The sequence below is a fragment of the Pleurodeles waltl genome, chromosome 3_1 (genome assembly GCF_031143425.1).
Source record: "Pleurodeles waltl isolate 20211129_DDA chromosome 3_1, aPleWal1.hap1.20221129, whole genome shotgun sequence".
NCBI lineage: Eukaryota > Metazoa > Chordata > Amphibia > Caudata > Salamandridae > Pleurodeles > Pleurodeles waltl.
In genome coordinates, this window is record NC_090440.1 from 8,596,692 (window position 1) to 8,611,849 (window position 15,158).

The 15,158-nt window shown below is 52.7% G+C and overlaps 1 protein-coding gene across 1 annotated transcript in view; it reads left to right on the forward strand.

The window, feature by feature from the left end:
* MYBPC3 (myosin binding protein C3) overlaps positions 1-15,158 on the forward strand; it is a 337,466-nt gene that overhangs the window by 126,641 nt on the left and 195,667 nt on the right. Inside the window, exons 13-16 of the mRNA XM_069221629.1 lie at positions 1,869-2,001; positions 6,121-6,123; positions 8,550-8,674; positions 14,743-14,848. Coding sequence (XP_069077730.1) covers positions 1,869-2,001; positions 6,121-6,123; positions 8,550-8,674; positions 14,743-14,848 — 367 coding nt within the window. The remainder of the gene's footprint in view (positions 1-1,868; positions 2,002-6,120; positions 6,124-8,549; positions 8,675-14,742; positions 14,849-15,158) is intronic.

The window sequence follows — 15,158 nt, forward strand, 5'->3', positions numbered from 1 at the left end:
ATATGAAAGGGTGTGGCAGGAACGCACTGGAATATACATGCTGTGAAAGTGCCTGTGATAACCTGGTTGGCATATGGGCGCTTTGCAAGGATTCGTCATGAATGAGCTCCTAGGGGCCCCAGGAGGGGTCAGTGAGTAGGACAGAGATGGAGGAACCCCCATGGAAAGAGACTGAAGATCTCCATGAAGATCTGCAGCTTAGCGCCTTGATACCGATCTCTGAGAAAGGGCGGGCTGCATCTGACTGCGGTCGGATCCGGCGGGTAACCCGTGGACTGGCCTGCGTGACCCTCCCTGGCAGAGGGAACAGTCTCACTGGGAGAACAGGGGCAGTGCCAGTCTCACAGCCACCTGCCCGGTGTTCACGTCCAGCGCCTTGGTGTCGTCCATCTTGAAGGTGTGAGCAGTGGTGCTGCACCCAAAGGTGCCCTGCATGGGGTGAAGGGTCACCTTTAAGGGGGAAGATGCATCTTTACATCCTTGTGAGCTACAAAAACAGGAATTACAGTGAAAGTGTCTCATGGTGTAAAATACTGTCATCAGCAATTAAACGGAGAATGCCACCTGCTCCCCAGGTAGACCTGGGCGACCTCCCCACCCCCCGAAACACTCTCCACAAGACTGGCCTGGAGTGCTAGGCTGTCAGTCTCTCCCTAACACTCGCCCAACTTCCTGGGCTATCAGCCTCTCCCTAACACTGGCTTGGATTCCTGGACTACCAGCCTTTGACAGACATTGGCCTGAAGTTCTAGGCTATCAGCCTCTTCCCAAGAATGACCTTAGGTCCTGGGCTACCAGCCTCTCCCTAACACTGGCCTGGAGTCCTAAATTACCAGCCACTGCCTAACACTGGCCAGGAGCCTAAACTACCAGCCTCTGCCTAACACTGGCCTGGAGTCCTAAACTACCAACCTCTGCCTAACACTGACCAGGAGTCCTAGGCTATCAGTATCTCCCTAACACTGGCCAGGAGTCCTAGACTACCAGCCTCTCCCTAACACTGGCCAGGAGTCCTAGACTACCATCCTCTCCCTAACACTGGCCATGAGTCTTAAACTACCAGCCTCTGCCTAACACTGGCCAGGAGTCTTAAACTACCAGCCTCTCCCTAACACTGGCCTAGATTCCTAGACTACCAGCCTCTTCCCAAGAAGGACCTTAAGTCGCGGGCTACCAGCCTCTCCCTAACACTGGCCTAGATTCCTAGACTACCAGCCTCTGACAGACACTGGCCTGGAGTTCTAGGCTACCAGCCTCTTCCAAGACTGTTCTACAGTCCTAAACTCCCAATTTCTGCATTGAGTGGCCTGGGGGTCTCGGCTACCACTCTCTTGCTGAGACTTTCTGGGTCCTAAACTAAGAGCCCCGGCCTTACTCTGGCTTAGACTTATAGACTCTCAGCCTTTTCCTAGGCTGGCTTCGGGAGGTAAGGACAGGGGTCAGCCATTAGTGGACCCCACATCTCTTACTTTGGGGGCCTTTGCAGGTGATGTCTGCCCCAGAATCCTAGACACCCATATGTACCCCTAGCCAGGGAGAGGGATTATAAGCGAGCACTTTCAAAAAATCAGTTTCAAGTACTATAACTTCTAGGTAAAGCAAAGAACAGGGGATTGGAAGCTCCAAGAGTGCTTGGACGGGACAGAGAAGAGACGTAGCGCTACCTCTAGAGTTCTGCGGAGAGATAGGTCCATGGAGGACACAGGCGGCTGAGAGAAGGGGACGGAAGGAACCATCTGGGAGGTGGGGGGACCAGGAAGTGACTGCAGTGGATCTGCAAATGGCCAACCAGGGGAGAGCACCGGCCTTTAACTGCACAGAAATCATTTTCACGCACACTTTGACAAACATAATGGTTTTCTCCACAGCTTTTTTGAAGAAGTTGGACGCTGCGTATCAAGTGGACAAAGGTCAGAAAATCAAGTTGGTGGTAGAGGTGGCCAACCCCGACGCCGAGGTGAAGTGGAAGAAGAATGGGCAGGACATCCAAGTGAGCGGCAGGTGAGGCTGACATTGGATGATAACCTGGTGTGATCTACTGGAAGCGGATCAACTGGTGTGACTTATTGGATGGTAATCTGGTGTGATCTACTGGAGGGGGATCAACTGGTGTGATTTATTGGATGATAATCTGGTGTGATCTACTAGATGGGGATCAACTGGTGTGACTTATTGAATGATAATCTGGTGTGATCTACTAGATGGGGATCAACTGGTGTGACTGATATTGGATGATCATCTGGTGTGGTCTACTGGAAGGGGATCATTTTATGCAGTTAACTGGAAGTGGATAATCTGAAGTGATCTACTGGAAGGGAATCAACTGGGGTGTCCGTTAGTGGAGGATCCTCTGGTATGATCTACTAGAAGGGGATCATCTGCAGTGACTGTTATTGGATAATAATATGGTGTGCTCTACTGGAAGGGGATCAACTGGTATGACTGTTAGTGGAAGATACTCTGGTGTGGTGTACTGGAAAGGGAGCAACTGGGGTGATACTCTGTGTGATCTACTGGAAGGTATAGTCTTGGATGATCTACTGGAAGGGGAGACTGTTAGTGGAAGATACTCTGGTGCAATCAACTAAAAGGAGATCATCTGGTGCAACTAACAGCAAAGCAGTATCTGATGTGATCTACTGGAAAGGGGTCATCTGATGTGATTATTGATGGAAGATATTCTAGTGTGATCTACTGTAAGGGGACCATCTGCGGTGACCGTTAGTAGAATATGCTCTTGTGTGATCTCTTGGAAGGGGATGATTGGGTGTGACAATTAGTGGAGAATGCTCTGGTATGGTCTACTGGAAGGAAATCAACTGGGGTGACTGTTAGTGGAGAATCCTCTGGTATGATCTACTGAAAGGGGATCATCTGCTGTGACTGTTTGTATAAGATGCTCTTGTGTGTTCTACTGGAAGGGGATCATCTGGCATGAGTGTGAGTGGGGGATGCTCTGGTGTGATCTACTGGAAGGGGATGATCTGGAGTGACAATGATTTGAGAATACTCTGGTGTGATATTCTGGAAGGGGATCAATTGGGGTGACTGTTAGTGGAGGATCATCTGGTGTGATCTACTAGAAGGGGATCATCTGTGGTGACTGTTAGTGGAGGATCCTCTGATGAGACCTACTGGGAGGGGATCATCTTGGGTGACAGTGGGAGATGCTTTGGTGTGGTCTATTGGAAGGGGATCAACTGGGGTGAGTATTAGTGGAGGATGTTCTGGTGTGATATACTGGAAGGGGATCATCTGTGGTGACTTAGTGAAAGATGCTCTGGTGTGATCTACTGGAAGGGGATCATCTATGGTGATTGTTAGTGGAGGATGCTATGGTGTGATCTACTGGAAGGGGTAATCTTCAATGATCTACTGGAAGGGGATCATCTGGTGTGACAATTAGTAGAGAATACAATGGTGTGGTCTATTGGAAGGGATAATCTAGTTTGATATACTGGATGGGGGTCATCAGTTGTGACTATTAATGAAGGATATTCTAGTGGGATCTACTGGAAGAGGGTCATCAGTTGTGACTATTAATGGTAGTCTGGGACAGTCTACTGTATCAGGTTAATCTGACATGATCTATTAGTGGAGAGTAATCTGAAAAGATCTACTGAAAGGGGATCATTTTATGCAATTAACTGTGAGGGGGTCACCTGATGCAATCTATGGGAAGGGGATCCTGTGGCTCAGTCTACAGGAAGGGGGTCGTCTAGTGAAATCCACTGTAAGGGGATCATTTGAAGTGATCTACTGGAAGGGGAATAATCTGGTGTGAACTGTTGGAAGGGTATACTCCTCTGAGACCAATGGTTATGTTATGTTGATTTGTATAGCGCACTAATCACCTGAGAGGGTATCCAGGCGCTATTCAGTAATAGAATTAACTGCTGCAGTCAGTGAGGCGAAGAACCTAACAGGCAGGTTTTACAATGGAATGCTTAGACTGGGGAGAGAGGGGGCAGCAAGAACTGGATATGGTATAACCTGGTAAAATATATTGGGAGGGGATACCAGTAGAATCCGCCAGAAAGGAGACACAAGGAAGCTGCAAGAGGTCTACTGAGAAAACCAAAGTGAGCAGGGCGGGGGAGAGGACAGCATGGACACAGGTAACATCTTTGAACTCATGAAGAAGGGAGACAAAAGTATGCAGGGCGAGGGGGCAAAGTGCATGAACCAACCCCTGCATCATCGGAGTGCCCCCACCAGATGTAGACATAACCTCCAAGCTGGCATTCATTTCTAAAGCATTGGCAGGAATCACGGTCACAGCGGTACCTGTCAGTGGTTTTAGAAGTTTGCTGCACCGCTACGGCAACATGACTGAGCCCTGCACCAAACGTACCTTTTTTCTTTTTCAAACAAACAATTAGTTACTGGTTTATGGGTAGGTAAAGAGATGCTGGTTAAGATGAGTCATTGATGAGTTTCTGGTTAAGAGTTGCAGGTGATTATGGGTAAGTTATGAGTTGCTGGTTAAGAGTTGCAGGTGATGATGGGTCGGTTATGAGTTGCTGGTTAAGAGTTACTGGTGATGATGGGTCGGTTATAAGTTGCTGGTTAATAGTAGAGGTGATGATGGGTAAGTTATGAGTTGCTGGTTAAGGGTTGCTGGTGATGATGTGTTGGTTATGAGTTGCTGGTTAAGGGTTGTTGGTGATGATGTGTTGGTTATGAGTTGCTGGTTGAGGGTTGCTAGTGATGATAGGTCAGTTATGAGTTGCTGGTTAAGGTTTGCTAGTGATGATGGATCAGTTACAAGTTGCTGGTTAAGGGTTTCTGGTTATGACACGATGTGTCGATTATGAGTTGCTGGTTAAGGGTTGCTGGTTATGAAGTGTCTGTTATGAGTTGCTGGTTATTGGTTGCTGGTGATGATGGGTTGGTTATGAGTTGCTGGTTAAGGATTGATGGTTATGATGTGTTGGTTATGAGTTGCTGGTTAAGGGTTGCTGGTGATTCTGGATCAGTTATGAGTCGCTATTAAGGGTTGCTGGTGATGATGGGTAAGTTATAGTTTGATGGTTAACGGTTGCTGGCGATGATGGGTCAGTTATGAGTTGCTTGTTAAGGGTTGCTGGTGATGATAATTTGGTTATGAGTTGCTGGTTGGTCATTGATGAGCTGCTGGTTAAGGGTTGCAGGTTATGATTGGGTGGGTTTGAATTGCTGGTTAAGGGTTACTAGATATGATGGGTCATTGATGATTTGTGTGTTGAGGTTAGCTGGTGATGATGGGTCAGTTATGAGTTGCTGGTTTACAGTTGCTGTTGATGATGGGTCAGTTATGAGTTGCTGGTGAACAGTTGCTGGTGATGATGGGTCAGTTATGAGTTGCTGGTTAAGAGTTGCATGTGATGATGGATCGGTTATGAGTTGCTGGTTAAATGTTGCTGGTGATGATGGGTCGGTTATGAGTTGGTTGTTAAGAGTTGCTGGTGATGATGGGTCGGTTATGAGTTGCTGGTTAAGGCTTGCTGGTGATGATGATTTGGTTATGAGTTGCTGGTTGGTCATTGATGAGCTGCTGGTTAAGGGCTGCTGGTGATGATGAGTCAGTTATAGGTTGCTGGTTAACGGTTGCTGGTGATGATTGCTCAGTTATGAGTTGCTGGTTGAGGGTTGCTGGTGATTAAAATTTGGTTATGAGATGCTGGTTAAGGGTTGCTGGTGATGATGGGTCGGTTATAACTTGCTGGTTAAGGCTTGCTGGTAATGATAGGTAAGTTATGAGTTGCAGGTTAAGGGTAGCTGGTGATCATGGGTCAGTTATGAGTTGCTGGTGATGATGGGTCGGTTGTGAGTTGCAGGTTAAGGCTTGCTGGTTATGATGGGTCGGTTATGAACTGCTGGTTAAGGGTTACTAGATTTGATGGGGCATTGATGAGTTGTGGGTTAAGGGTAGCTGGCTGTGAGGGGGAATTATGAGTTTCTGACTATGGCAGGTCACCTATGGGTTGCAGGTTAGAAGTTGCCAGTTGCGATTGGCAGCCTGATCTGAGGTGCTGTTATTAAACTTTGTGTTTATTTGTTTTCTCCTTTCTCTGCTGCCTTCATCCTCCCTCCCCGTGGCTCACTATTCGGCTGCATTATTCACCTGACCCGCCCTAGCAAGTAAGTACTCAAAGCTCCCCGGCATCTCTTCACAAGTACTTCTGTAGCTCGGCTTCTTCTCACTGACCACCACCTTGGGGGTTTCTACATCTGAACCTCACTGACCCTCAACCCGCCCGCTGCAGCACCATGTGCGCCCTGACAGCCATGTCCATCTGTCCCACTCCTGAGCCAGCCTGAGGCCAGGCCACCTCGGCCTGGTATCACCATGCTCCAGACACCACTGTGAGGGAAGAAATCCAGGGCACACTTATGCATGCCTGAACAAGCATCTGCACCACTGTGAGGGGCTGAGCACACATCTGCACCCCTGTGAGGGGCAGAGCACACATCTGTACCACTGTGAGGGCCTGAGCACACATCTGCACCACTGTGAGGGGCTGAGCACACATCTGTACCACTGTGAGGTCCTGAGCACACATCTGCACCACTGTGAGGGCCTGAACAAGCATCTGCACCACTGTCAGGGGCTGAGCACACATCTGCACCCCTGTGAGGGGCTGAGCACACATCTGTACCACTCTGAGGGCCTGAACAAGCATCTGCACCACTGTCAGGGGCTGAGCACACATCTGCACCCCTGTGAGGGGCTGAGCACACCTCTGTACCACTGTGAGGGCCTGAGCACACATCTGCACCACTGTGAGGGGCTGAGGATACATCTTCATCCCGTGAGGGGCTGAGCGCACATCTGCACCCCTGTGAGGGGCTGAGGACACATCTACACCACTGTGAGGAGCTGAGCACACATCTGCACCCCTATGAGGGACTGAGCACACATCTGCACCATTGTGAGGGCCTGAGCACACATCTTCACCACTGTGAGGGGCTGAGGACACATCTCCGCCACTGTGAGGGCCTGAGAACACATCTGCACCCCTGTGAGGGACTGAGCACACATCTGCACCACTGTGAGGGCCTAAGCACACATCTTCATCCCGTGAGGGGCTGAGCACACATCTGCACCACTGTGAGGGCCTGAGGACACATCTGCACCACTGTGAGGGGCTGAGCACACATCTTCATCCTGTGAGGGGCTTGGCACACATCTGGACCACTGTGAGGGCCTGAGGACAGATCTGCACCACTGTGAGGGGCTGAGCACACATCTTCATCCCGTGAGGGGCTGAGCACACATCTGAACCACTATGAGGGCCTGAAGACACATCTGCACCACTGTGAAAAGATGAGAACACACCTGCAACAATGTGAGGGCCTGAGGACACATCTTCACCATTGTGAGGAGCTGAACACACATCTGCACCACTGTGAGGGGCTGAGGACACATCTGCACCACTGGGAGGGGCTGAGCACACATCTTCATCCCGTGAGGGGCTGAGCACACATCTGGACCACTATAAGGGCCTGAAGACACATCTGCACCACTGTGAGAAGATGAGCACACATCTGCAACAATGTGAGGGCCTGAGGACACATCTTCACCATTGTGAGGAGCTGAACACACATCTGCACCACTGTGAGGGGCTGAGGACACATCTTCATCCTGTGAGGGGCTGAGCACACATCTGCACCACTGTAAGGGCCTTAGGACACATCTGCACCCCTGTGAGGGGTTGAGCATACATCTGCACCACTATGAGGAGCTGAGGACACATCTGCAACACTGTGAGGGTCTGAACACACACCTGTCCCCCTGTGGGGAGCAGAGCACACATCTGCTCCAAGTGAGGGTCTGAGCACACACCAGCACCCCTGTGAGGGTCTGAGCACACACCTGCCCCTCTGTGAGGAGCTGAGCACACATCTGCACCACGTGAGGGTCCGAGCACACATCTGCACCACTGTGAGGGTTTGAGCATACATCTGCGCCACTGTGAGGGTCTGAGCATACATGTGCATCATTGTGAGATCTGAGCACACAGCTGCACCACTGTGAGGGCCTGAGCAGACATCTGCACCACTGTGAGGGACTGAGCATACATTTGCATCACTGTGAGGGTCTGAGCACGCATCTGCGCCACTGTGAGGGTCTAGGCACACATCTGCACTACTGTGAGGAGCTGAGCACACATCTGCACCACAGTGAGGGCCTGAGGACACATCTGCACCACTGTGAGGAGCTGAACACACATCTGCACCACAGTGAGGGGCTGAGGTCACATTTGTACTCCTGTGAGGGGCTGAGCACACATCTGAACCCCTGTAAGGAGCTGAGCACAAATCTGTATCACTGTGAGGGTCGGAGAACACATCTGCACCACTGTGAGGGCCTGAGCATACACCTGCCTCACTATGAGCGTCTGAGGACCCTTGACACTGTCACTGGCCATCTGCAGCCCAGTGTTAGGTGCCCGGGGGCAGGTAGCTGGGATTGGGATCATGCCGGCCCCCTTTACACATCCGTAAAGCTCAGGTGTATATTCTTAAGTCCTTGACCCCTGACCTCTGCGCCCCTCCCTCCACAGGTACATCTTTGAGAGCATCGGCAACAAGCGCATCCTGACCATCAACCACTGCTCGCTGGCGGACGATGCGGCCTATGAGTGCGTCATCGGCGACGAGAAGAGCTTCACGGAGCTCTTCGTCAAAGGTCAGTGCGTGGACTCACTCCTGATGAGACTCACTCCTCTGGGACTCACTCTGACAGGGCTCACTCCTCTGAGAATCACTGTTCTAGGACTCACTCTGACAGGACTCACTCCTCTGAGACTCACTCCTCAGGGACTCACTCCCTGACAGGACTCACTCCTCTAGGACTCACTCCCTGGCGGACAATGCGGCCTACGAGTGCGTCATCGGCGACGAGAAGAGCTTCACGGAGCTCTTCGTCAAAGGTCTGTGCGTGGACTCACTCCTGATGAGACTCACTCCCCTGGGACTCACTCTGACAGGGATCACTCCTCTGAGACTCACTGTTCTAGGATTCACTCTGACAGGACTCACTCCTCTGAGACTCACTCCTCTGGGACTCACTCCCTGACAGGACTCACTCCTCTAGGACTCACTCCCTGGCGGACGATGCGGCCTATGAGTGCGTCATAGGCGACGAGAAGAGCTTCACGGAGCTCTTCGTCAAAGGTCAGTGCGTGGACTCACTCCTGATGAGACTCACTCCTCTGGGACTCACTCTGACAGGGCTCACTGCTCTGAGACTCACTGTTCTAGGACTCACTCTGACAGGACTCACTCCTCTGAGACTCACTCCTCAGGGACTCACTCCCTGACAGGACTCACTCGTCTAGGACTCACTCCCTGGTGGACGATGTGGCCTACGAGTGCGTCATCAGCAACTAGAAGAGCTTCACGGAGCTCTTCGTCAAAGGTCAGTACGTGGACTCACTCCTGATGAGACTCACTCCTCTGGGACTCACTCTGACAGGGCTCTCTCCTCTGAGACTCACTGTTCTAGGACTCACTCTGACAGGACTCACTCCTCTGAGACTCACTCCTCTGGGACTCACTCCCTGACAGGACTCACTCCTCTAGGACTCACTCCCTGGTGGACGATACAGCCTACGAGTGCGTCATCGGCGACGAGAAGAGCTTCACGGAGCTCTTCGTCAAAGGTCAGTGCGTGGACTCACTCCTGATGAGACTCACTCCTCTGGGACTCACTCTGACAGGGCTCACTCCTCTGAGAATCACTGTTCTAGGACTCACTATGACAGGACTCACTCCTCTGAGACTCACTCCTCAGGGACTCACTCCCTGACAGGACTCAGTCCTCTAGGACTCACTCCCTGGCGGACGATGCGGCCTACGAGTGCGTCATTGGCGACGAGAAGAGCTTCACGGAGCTCTTCGTCAAAGGTCAGTGCGTGGACTCACTCCTGATGAGACTCACTCCTCTGGGACTCACTCTGACAGGGCTCACTCCTCTGAGACTCACTGTTCTAGGACTCACTCTGACAGGACTCACTCCTCAGAGACTCACTCCTCTGGGACTCACTCCCTGACAGGACTCACTCCTCTAGGACTCACTCCCTGGCGGACGATGCGGCCTACGAGTGCGTCATCGGCGACGAGAAGAGCTTCACGGAGCTCTTCATCAAAGGTCAGTGCGTGGACTCACTCCTGATGAGACTCACTCCTCTGGGACTCACTCTGACAGGGCTCACTGCTCTGAGAATCACTGTTCTAGGACTCACTCTGACAGGACTCACTCCTCTGAGACTCACTCCTCAGGGACTCACTCCCTGACAGGACTCACTCGTCTAGGACTCACTCCCTGGTGGACGATGCGGCCTACGAGTGCGTCATCGGCAACTAGAAGAGCTTCACGGAACTCTTCGTCAAAGGTCAGTACATGGACTCACTCCTGATGAGACTCACTCCTCTGGGACTCACTCTGACAGGGCTCTCTCCTCTGAGACTCACTGTTCTAGGACTCACTCTGACAGGACTCACTCCTCTGAGACTCACTCCTCTGGGACTCACTCCCTGACAGGACTCACTCCTCTAGGACTCACTCCCTGGTGGACGATACGTCCTACGAGTGCGTCATCGGCGACGAGAAGAGCTTCATGGAGCTCTTCGTCAAAGGTCAGTGCGTGGACTCACTCCTGATGAGACTCACTCCTCTGGGACTCACTCTGACAGGGCTCACTCCTCTGAGACTCACTGTTCTAGGACTCACTCTGACAGGACTCACTCCTCTGAGACTCACTCCTCTGGGACTCACTCCCTGGCAGGACTCACTCCTCTAGGACTCACTCCCTGGTGGACGATACGGCCTACGAGTGCGTCATCGGCGACGAGAAGAGCTTCACGGAGCTCTTCGTCAAAGGTCAGTGCGTGGACTCACTCCTGATGAGACTCACTCCTCTGGGACTCACTCCTCTGAGAATCACTGTTCTAGGACTCACTCTGACAGGACTCACTCCTCTGAGACTCACTCCTCAGGGACTCACTCCCTGACAGGACTCAGTCCTCTAGGACTCACTCCCTGGCAGACGATGCGGCCTACGAGTGCGTCATCGGCGACGAGAAGAGCTTCACGGAGCTCTTCGTCAAAGGTCAGTGCGTGGACTCACTCCTGATGAGACTCACTCCTCTGGGACTCACTCTGACAGGGCTCACTCCTCTGAGATTCACTGTTCTAGGACTCACTATGACAGGACTCACTCCTCTGAGACTCACTCCTTTGGGACTCACTCCCTGACAGGACTCACTCCTCTAGGACTCACTCCCTGGCGGACGATGCGGCCTACGAGTGCGTCATCGGCGACGAGAAGAGCTTCACGGAGCTCTTCGTCAAAGGTCAGTGCGTGGACTCACTTCTGATGAGACTCTCTCCTCTGGGACTCACTCTGACAGGGCTCGCTCCTCTGAGAATCACTGTTCTAGGACTCACTCTGACAGGACTCACTCCTCTGAGACTCACTCCTCAGGGACTCACTCCCTGACAGGACTCACTCGTCTAGGACTCACTCCCTGGGGGACGATGCGGCCTACGAGTGCGTCATCGGCGACGAGAAGAGCTTCACGGAGCTCTTCGTCAAAGGTCAGTGCGTGGACTCACTCCTGATGAGACTCACTCCTCTGGGACTCACTCTGACAGGGCTCACTCCTCTGAGACTCACTGTTCTAGGACTCACTCTGACAGGACTCACTCCTCTGAGACTCACTCCTCAGGGACTCACTCCCTGACAGGACTCACTCCTCTAGGACTCACTCCCTGGTGGACGATGCGGCCTACGAGTGCGTCATCGGCGACGAGAAGAGCTTCACGCAGCTCTTCGTCAAAGGTCAGTGCGTGGACTCACTCCTGATGAGACTCACTCCTCTGGGACTCACTCTGACAGGGCTCACTCCTCTGAGACTCACTGTTCTAGGACTCACTCTGACAGGACTCACTCCTCTGAGACTCACTCCTCTGGGACTCACTCCCTGACAGGACTCACTCTTCTAGGACTCACTCCCTGGCGGACGATGCGGCCTACGAGTGCGTCATCGGCGACGAGAAGAGCTTCACGGAGCTCTTCGTCAAAGGTCAGTGCGTGGACTCACTCCTGATGAGACTCACTCCTCTGGGACTCACTCTGACAGGGCTCACTCCTCTGAGGCTCACTCCTCTAGGACTCACTCCCTGAGAGGACTCACTCGCAAACTGGACTCACTCTCCGACAGGACTCACTCTCTGGCAGGACTCACTCCGAATGATACTCACTCCTCTGGGACTCACTCCGACAGGACTCACTCCTCTGAGACTCACTCCCTCACACGACTCACTCTCCGACAGGACTCACTCCCTGACAGGACTCACTGCTCTGGGACTCACTCCCTGGCGGATGAGGCGGCCTATGAGTGCGTCAGCGGAGACGAGAACAGCTTCACTGAACTCTTCGTCAAAGGTCAGTGTGGGGACACACTCTTGACGATACTCACTCCCCTGGGACTTACTCCTGACGATACTCACTCCCTGACAGGACTCACCCTCCAACTGGACTCACTCCTACAGGTCTCACTCTCCGACAGGACTAACTCCAACAGGACTCACTCCTCTGAGACTCACTCTCTAACAGGACCCACTCCTCTGGGACTCACTCTCCGACAGGACTCACTCCTCTGGAGTCACTCTATGAGTACTCCTCTGGGATACACCGCCCTCCCCCCAACAAGATTCACTCCCCGACAAGGCTCACCCCTCTGGGACTCACTCTCCGACAGGACTCACTCCTCTGTGAGTCACTCCTCTCAGGCCTTTGTGATCACTGGGCAGGGAGCCCGTTCACCCCCACCCTAAGCTGGGGCTGAAAGTTTCAATAGTTGATTAATAAGAGGAGGAAACACAGACAAATAATTAATCATGAACACAGATAAACAGAGAAAATGAGCAGGAGAGAGGAGAGAGGGGGTGAGAGAGAGAGAGAAGGAGAGAGACGGTGAGAGAGAGAGAGGGGGGAGGAGAGAGTGGGAGAGAGAGAGAGAGGAGGAGAGAGGAGGAGAGAGAGTGAGAGATAGAGAGAGAAGGAGAGAGAGGGTGAGAGAGAGAGAGGAGGAGAGAGGAGAGAGAGGGTGAGAGAGAGAGAGAGAGAGAGAGAGAGAGAAGGAGAGCGAGAGAGAGTGAGAGGAGGAGAGCGAGAGAGAGATAGAGAGAGAGAAGGAGAGAGAGAGGAGGAGAAAGAGAGAGCGAGAGAGAGAGAAGAGAGACGAGGAGAGAGAGGAGAGTGAGATGGAGGAGGAGAGAGCCAGAAGAGAGAGGAGGAGAAAGGAGAGAGAGGAGGAAAGAGAGGAGGAGAGAGAGACGAGAGAGACGAGAGAGAGGGGGAGAGAGGAAGAGTGAGAGGAGAGAGAGAGGAGAGACGGAGGAGGAGAGAGTGAGGAGGAGAGAGAGAGGAGGGAGAGAGAAAGGAGGAGAGAGATAGAGGGGAGAGAGGAGGAGGGGAGAGAGAGAGAATAGAGAGAGAGAGGAAACGAGAGATAGAGAGGAGGAGGGAGAGGGGAGGAAAGAGAAAGGTGAGAGCGAGAGAGAGGAGAGAGAGGAGGAGAGAGAGGAAAGAGAGGGGAGAGAGAGAGGAGAGAGAGAGAGACAGGAGGAGAGAGAAAGAGAGAGAGAGGAAGAGAGAGGAGGGGAGAGAGAGAGGAGGAGAGGAGGAGAGAGAGGAGGAGAGGGAGGAGGAAGAGAGAGAGAGAAGGAGAGAGTGAGGAGGAGAGAGGGGAGGAGAGAGAGGAAGAAAGAGAGAGGAGGAGAGAGAGGGAGGAGAGAGACAGTAGGAGTGAGAGAGAGAGGAGGAGGGAGAGGAGGGAGTAGAGAGAGGAGGAGAGGGATAGAGGACAGAGAGGAGGAGGAAAAAGAGGAGGCGAGAGAGAGAGGAGGAGAGAGAGGACGAGAGAGAGAGGAGGGGAGAGAGGGGGAGAGAGAGGAGGAGGAGAGAGAGGAGAGAAAGGAGGAAAGAGAGAGGAGGCGAGAGAGAGGAGGAGAGAGAGGGAGAGAGGGAGGAGAGAGAGGAGAGAGAAGAGGAGAGAGAGGAGGAGGAGAGAGAGAAGAGAAAGGAGGAAAGAGAGAGGAGGAGAGAAAAATGTGAGCGATAGAAAGGGGAATGAAAGGACCGGAGGGGGAAGGAAACGTGAAGAAGAAAAGGGTGAAAGGATGTCAGGCTTCAGAATGAACAGATGGATGAATGGAAGGATGAAAGGATGGACGGGTAGAAGGGTGAAAGGATGGACGGTTAGAGGGGTAAAATTATGGACTGGTGGAAGGGTGAAAGGATGGACGGATGGAAGGGTGAAAGGAGGAATGAAGGTCACACCTTCCTCGACTCTTCCAGAACTTACTTCTCTTCAAAGTCGCTCCTAGGCGATCTTCCCTGGCAGAACTCAGTTCTATGTAGACTTCATTCCACTTTGACATTCAGTCCCTCTGCAACGTCCGGCATGTTCCCGCCCCCCCCCCCAAGGGTTCATTTCCCGTGGGAAGTCTGAGTCATTTTCCACACTTTTGTATAGAAAGCAAATCTCTCAGGAACTCACTCCTCCCCAGAGCTGACTCTCCCCCAGAACTCACTCCCCTCCTAGGGCCCAGGCTGCAGGTACAAGGGGTCTCCCAGACTTCATGGCTGAGGACAAACGTTCAGTCGTGAGTGAGTATTCTCTGACTCTTGCCTCCCTCGCTGACACTTGTTGTGATCTTGGGTCTCCCTCTCGCTTCCTCCCCAGAGCCCCCAGTTCTGATCACGCGCCCCCTGGAGGACCAGATGGTGACGGTGGGAGAGAGAGTCGAGTTCGAGTGCGAGGTGTCAGAGGAGGGAGCTCCGGTGAAATGGTAAGAGACGGCGCCGCCCTCACGCATGTCAGTCCCAGCATGATCACCCCCCCCCCCCCCCCCCACCCAACCACCTGTCAGGCGAGGTACCCACCAATCAGCTGCCAGTCCTGGAAAAAAAAAGGTAAAGCCCAGAACTTACTCCTGTCCGCAACTCACTCCTCGCTGGATCTCACCCCTCGCATATTCCTATATCCCTCTCTGCAAATCTCCCCCAGCTCCCTCATTCCTCTGAGGAAGACCCTTGACACCCCCATCACCCCTGCAGTGCGGTGCCAGTTCAGTAAGTATCACGGTCTTGTGCAGTGTA